Below are 7,020 nucleotides of genomic sequence, written 5' to 3' on the forward strand. Positions count from 1 at the left end.
TTTCAGAGAATCCAGACTGCTCAAGAGAAAATTCCTTCTATGAAACCAAAGAGTAGAACATCTACCATACATCTTTGCTGTTTAATGTATAACTGACTCCACTGATAATAGACATTTCTATCAGAAAATGCCACATTAATGAGACAAGGAGAAAATAATTTTCTTGTCCGGTGCTCTGAATCCATAAAGAATTCCCTATGAATATTACAGAACATACTGAAAAGAATTACTAATATTTTTTAGCATATTTTTTTTTAATGTCAAGGAGCTATACCAAACATTCACAGAAACAAAATCTTTAGGGCAACTTTCTACTTCATTTATTTCTTCAAATTTCTAAATATATATAGACAGATAAAAAGCTAAACTGTACTCTCTCAATCCCTGCATTAGATCTAATAGGAGGATCTAGGAGCTTTGATTCACAAGCAAGAATGACTTAGATGCCTCCAGTTTCTGAAATCTCTTACAATTACTGAAACAGTCCTCCAGAAGCTGAAATCTGATTTGCCTTGAGATATTAATGGGCTCTACAATGCGTATGTTCAGGAACTGCTTCACAACATCTACATAGCAGATGCACAGCAGACTGAACAAATATAAACTGATTTGAGCATACAATTTTTACGTATTTAAAGCCAAGTATTTTTAAAACCAAGTATTAAAGCATTATTTTAAAGCAAGTATTAAAGCCTTCTTCCATTATCTGTGTTGTGACTGTCTCTATCTGCTGCCCATTTTGAGAGAGAATTTTTTTGTAGCATTGGTAATGCCCTTGTCAGAAACCATATAAAGGGAGTAAATCATCCAGTATTAGTGATGTGCAAGAAAAGTGCTTGTGTTTGAAATGGAGATAAAGAATTAGTATGCATGTTAAAAAAAAAAAAAAAAAAAGCAAACAAAAAAAAACACCAACAAACACCCTGCCCCCCCCCCCCCCCCCCACGAAATTTACTAATTTTATTGCAGTGCATCAATTACTGAAAATTCCTAATGTTTTCTTTCTCTTCTCTCCTGCAGCTCCCTGCTCAGGCAACACTTACTTCTGCCATAGCAACATGTGCATCAATACTTCTTTAGTGTGCAATGGCATTCAGAACTGTGCATACCCTTGGGATGAAAATCACTGCAGAGGTGAATATTATACAAAGTATAGCCTTTGTGAGCTAGGCTGGTCAATTTGCCTTTCAAGAAAGTCATGAAATGTATTCTTCCTGGAAATATGCTGAAGACAGCTATTCTACTAATCTCAGACGGGTGTTTCAAATTTTTATTTAAACCTCAGGAGACGTGCAAGCATCCTGAATATTGATCTTACTGCTTTATAATTAAATTTCTTCCTCTTCAGCATAAAGTATCTTATTTTAAAGGGATGTCAGCTTAATAGGAAATAGAAATTAGTATTGCCAGGTTGCAGCCTATTGATTCCTAAACTTTAAAGGAAGCAAGGATTGTATGGACAGGTAATACCTTTTAGAGAAAAAAATACAGAGCTTGGAAAAAGACACAAGCCTTCAAGCACAAAAAGCCTTGGGCAACAGTCTTCAAAGAGAAAGACAATTTTAAAACACTTTTTTAAGTTGTTAATCACAGGCTATCTCAGAGTAAATGCAGCTGCTGCATATGATGTGAGAAACGGGTAGGAGGAATTGTTTAGGGAAGCAGAAGTCATCGCTTATGGAAAATGAACACATGTAATTCACTTCTTCTAGAAGATGGGGTGCAGGAGTATTGTTGAAATCATCACAGCTACAGGAAAAATGTGTCTCAATATCAGGTTTTGTAGGAAAAATTCTCATAATATGAGGAACTTGTTATTCTGCTAAAGTACAAATATTGTTCACCTGTGCTTCAACAATCACTGAGTTTTCAGAGTTGGAACAAAACAAATTTAAGGTCATCAGTTTTTCTTGCTAAAAGAAAACCAGAAAAGAACACATGTGAGCAGGGATTTTTTTTTTATTTTTAGACAAAGAATGCATAAATGCTCTGAACGCATGACTCCAGAAAGTTTTAAATACGTACTGCATTTCAAAGAGAAATTGACCCTAAGGAAGGGTCAAAACCTCCTTTACAGAAAATCTTGAAATAAAATGGCTTTTCAACACACAAATCCAGCTTAATTTTTTTAGTAAATACATATTAAAAACCTTACTTTGACATTTTATTTGGGGCAAACAAAAAAATGCACACCACTCATAAATACTCTAATGCAAGGTATATTCTGGAAGCTTTCCAGTTAACAAAACTGATTCATAACTCCCAAGTTTTCAGTGTAAAAGTGAGCTCCTCTAAACAGTACTTAGCTTTGTTAATATTCGGTATTCCCTCTTAAGTGCAATTTCCAGATCTCTTTTCCATCTTTACCAACCACTTCCTAGAATTTTGCTTAGAATTCACACTTTACATACTGCAGTATTAAAAAATTAATTCCATGAAAACCGTGTCACAATGTGAAGAAAGTGTCTTTCCCAGTTTTTGCAAATTGCTGTATCTGCTGCTGAATAACCTACCATGCTTTATGCTGAATACAGTCTAAATTTTGCTGTAATACTTGCACAGCAGATAATGAAGAGACAGCTGAAGACTGGATCCATATTGCCAGCTTAGGCAGACTGAAGGGAGACTGCTGCAACCAAATAAGCAATATCTAGCCTTAAAAAGAAAGCTTCTCACAGTTGTGTAAAATTCCTTCCGGCACCCAGAGTTCTCATGTAGTCTGTACTGATAGCTACCTAAATCTGAGCATAATTGTGACCTAAGCCCAGTGGCACAAAAACTGATAGGAAAGTCAGTTGTGCGCCATTTATTTTAAGAGATTGGAGAATACATCACCTTTTGCATAACAACTTTTTGACCGGAGTATCTTCCAAGTTTAAGAAACCTAGGCCACAGATGAGAGAACTGCCATAGCGCTGAAATTCATACCTCCCACAATGTATGGTAATGCTGAAATCTAAGCTAGGCATGTTTAAACCATGACAGCAGGACAAGGGAGATATCCTCCTTCACATTAAAGGGACAAGTGTAACTCAGAGTAAGACAGTCTACACTCTGAAGTAGAACTGTATTTCAGACATAACTTCTTACTAGCCAACTCCTTGGGAGTCTGTTTAGTGTATGAATTGTTTCAAATAGTGTATGATGGTGTAGAACTGTCTCCAGGCACTGTGTGCAGAGTACTTAAGTGCATAATACATATATCCAGATGGCAGGAGCCAGATATCTGAAAATAACATGCAACATCTAGGCTACTGTATTTTCTTCTACATAATCTTAAATGCTTTTTCCCCCCAGTAGAGGATGTTGCAGAATCTCAGTGTAGAATTATTTTAGTCCCCTAGGACAATCGTAGAACCATAGAATGCTTTGGGTTGAAGGGGCCTTAAAGCTCATCCATTTCCAACCCCCTTTCATGGGGCAGGGACATCTTCCACTAGACCAGACTGCTCAAGGCCCGTCCAACCTGGCCTTGAACACTGCCAGACAAGTACATTTACAGAAAAGAAATCCAAACGGAAAAACTTAATCTCCAAATAAGAATTTTTAGTATGGAAACCATCTTGTGCTGGTGCTGCCATCTTGTGTTCATATGAAGTACTAGCCAAAAGTGCCATATGATAAGGGTTGGTTGGTCCATGTCTGTTCCCCCCAGGCCCTCTTTTTTTTTTTTTTTCCATCTGACTTGATTACTGGACTGTTAAAACTGGAATATATCTATGTTAAAGCTCCTTGTAAACAAATAGTACAGTCACCTTCACATCATCACTATGATAATATTTCCCTTTTAAGGAAGAAATAGATAATTTTAAATCTATGTTTCCTTCTATTGACATCAATGGGAATGTTACCAGCAGGAGCAAAACATGATAAGAGAAGTATCAGCTGTAGCTGTTACTTTAAGCCTACTTAACTTGTGGATTTTGGAATGTGAACTGATCAGTAGAGGTTCAGGATTAAAGCCACATCCTAGCTCAGTCAGCCTACGCTGGCCACAGAGTTCCACCTGCCACTGAAATACCATGTGGTGGCCAGTAACAGACAGGGAATTAGACTTGCTGAACAAATGCACAGATCCAGGATGATAAATCCCATTGACACACAGATCTAGTCTCCAATGCCATTAAGTCATTAAGCATGATCAAAAATGTGAAAAATCATAAACCCGTCATCATAAGCCTAATTTTTTCTTTGCAGAAAAGAAAATAACTGGATTGTTTGAACAAATCACCAAAACTCATGGAACAATCATTGCCATCACATCAGGGATAGTTTTAGTACTTCTCATCATTTCAATTCTAGTACAAGTAAAGCAACCTCGCAAAAAGCTTATGGCTTGCAAGACTTCTTTCAATAAAGCTGGCTTCCAGGAAGTATTTGATCCTCCACATTATGGACTATTTTCATTAAGGGACAAAGAAATTTCTGCAGATCTGGAAGATTTATCAGAGGAACTTGAAAACTACCAGAAAATGAGACGCCCTTCAACAGCTTCCAGATGCATTCGTGACCACCACTGTGGTTCCCAGGCCTCTAATGCCAAACAAAGCAGGACAAACCTCAGCTCCATGGAACTTCCCTTCTGCAATGACTTTGCACAGCCTCAGCCAATGAAAACATTTAACAGCACATTCAGGAATAGTTACACTTTCAAACAAGTGCATGACTGCCCTGAACAAGTCATAGAAGACAGGGTGATGGAGGAGATTCCGTGTGAAATTTATGTTCGAAGAAGAGAAGATATGACACAAGGTTCATTATCTATTGACTTTTGATTTCCTAGTGAAGGTGGTATCAGTGTCTATACAAGATGCTTGTGTATAATGCCTGAATATATTCAAAGTGTATTATATGCAGCGTGAGATGCACACACTTTTAGCTTGTTATACTTCATTTAAAAAAAAAGTCTGCCTAACTAATTCTTGCTGAGAAATGGTGGATTTCCTCCCATCTTCCCAAGCTACCTACCTAGTGGAGGAGTAAGACAGAGACTTTGCATGAATATTATAAGTAAAGGATATTGGAAGAAAAAAACAGCTACTAATCACTTAAGACCGAAACCAATGATACTATTCTCTTACTCATATCATTTTCTCTTCTTTAGATGCCTGCATTTCAAGACAATTTTAATACCTCAGTTAGTTACATAAATAAAAGTGCACCGCATGTATGTCAACATATGAGTCTTATTTTATTTGTCAAATTGAAAGTAGTGCTAAATGCCAGTTGAGACTCGAGAATTATGTTACAGCCATCTGTTTAATCTTGCCTACTATTTATATTGCCTTCAATGATCAGTTCCTCACTCTATGTTTTCTGAGAAATAAGTGAAAAGGATTACTGCCTTTTAAAATTCCAAGTCACATAAATTTTAGTACATTTGAACATATGTAATTTTGCAGCTTCTGGTTAAAACAAAAGTAAGTACCCATGTTAGTCTAGATGCAGACTTTTACAATAGTATTCTGTCACGGTTTAAGCCCAGCCGGTAACTCAGAACCACGCAGCCACTCACTCACTCCTCCCCTTTCTCCCCAGTGCTCCAAGAGGGATGGGGAGGAGAATCGAAAGAATGTAAATAACTCCCACGGGTTGAGATAAGAATAGTCCGGCAACTAAGGCATAATACAAAACCACTACTACCACTACCACTACCACCAATAATAATGATGATAAGAGAAATAAGAAAGGGAAAGAATATAAAACTAAAAGGGAAAAAGAAAAGACAACAAAAACAATAAACACAAATGATGCACAATGCAATTTCTCACCACCCACCAACCGATACTCTGCCGACCCAAGCAGTGATCTGGGCCTTCTAGGTAACTCCCCCCAATTTATATAGTGGGCATGAAGTGCTGTGGTATGGAATACCCCTTTGGCTACTTGGGGTCAAGTGTCCTGTCTCTGCTTCCTCCTGGCTTACTGTGCCCTTCCTCACAGGCAGAGCATGAGACTGAGAAAGTCCTTGGTCGGAGTAAACATTACTTAGCAACAACTAAAAACATTGGTGTTACCAGCATTGTTCCCAGGCTGAAAGTCAAAAACACAGCACTGCACCAGCTACTAAGAAGGAGAAAAATGACTGCTACAGCAGAACCCAGCTGAACTGTACACAGTACTCCTAGTGAGGTCTCACGAGAGCAGAGTGGAAGGGCAGGATCACCTGCTTTGACCTGCTGGTCAAACTCCTATTTGATGCAGCCCAGGATACAGTTGGCTTTCTAGGCTGCGAGTGCACACTGCCGGCTCATGTTAAGTTTCTCATCGACCAACACCCCCAAGTCCTTCTCTGCAGGGTTGCTCTGAATCTCTTCTCCACCCAATCTGTAGCTGTGTCTGGGACTGCTTTGACCCAGGTGTAGGACCTTGCACTTGGCTTTGTTAAAATCCATAAGGTTGGCATCGGCCCACCTCACAAACGAGTCAAGGTCCCTCTGGATGGCATTTCTTCCCTCCAGGGTATCAACCGAACCACACAGCTTGGTGTCATCGGCAAACTTGCTGAGGGCGCACTCAATCCCAATCTCCATGTCACCGACAAAGATGTTGAACAAGACCCAATACCAATCCTGAGGGAAACCACTCGTTACTGGTCTCCAGCTGGACATTGAGCCATTGACCATAACTCTTTGCATGCGGCCATCCAGCCAGTTCTTTATCCTCCGAGTACTCCTGTCGTGGTTTAAACCCAGACACACAGCTCGTTCACTCACTCCCTCCCTTCCTCCCTCTTTCTTTCCTTCACCACCACGCCCCCCCCACTCCCGGAGGGATGGGGTGGAGAATCGAAAGAATGTAACTCCCAAGGGTTGAGATAAGAACAGTCCAGTAACTAAGGTATAACACAAATCACTGCTGCTACCATTAATAATAGTAATTATAAGAGAAAATAACAAGGGAAGAGAATATGATACCACCCGCTGAAATGAGTCCAACCCCGGAATATTTCATATTTCCAGGAAGAATACATTTCATGACTTTCTTGAAAGGCAAATTGACCAGCCTAGCTCACAAAGG

General features: G+C 39.1%; 1 protein-coding gene across 1 annotated transcript; it reads left to right on the forward strand.

Moving 5' to 3' along the window:
- Positions 1-947: 947 nt before the first annotated feature.
- LOC133275276 (neuropilin and tolloid-like protein 2) lies at positions 948-5,176 on the forward strand. Its single transcript, XM_061465131.1, has 2 exons — positions 948-1,134; positions 4,198-5,176. Exons 1-2 carry the CDS (start codon positions 1,059-1,061, stop codon positions 4,773-4,775), a joined length of 654 nt encoding a protein of 217 aa, XP_061321115.1. The 5' UTR covers positions 948-1,058; the 3' UTR covers positions 4,776-5,176.
- The last annotated feature ends 1,844 nt before the right edge of the window (positions 5,177-7,020 follow it).

This window comes from Pezoporus flaviventris, unplaced genomic scaffold (genome assembly GCF_033815535.1).
Source record: "Pezoporus flaviventris isolate CSIRO_AGI_PZ_B2104156 unplaced genomic scaffold, CSIRO_AGI_Pfla_v1 ptg000038l, whole genome shotgun sequence".
In the NCBI taxonomy this organism is placed as follows: domain Eukaryota; kingdom Metazoa; phylum Chordata; class Aves; order Psittaciformes; family Psittacidae; genus Pezoporus; species Pezoporus flaviventris.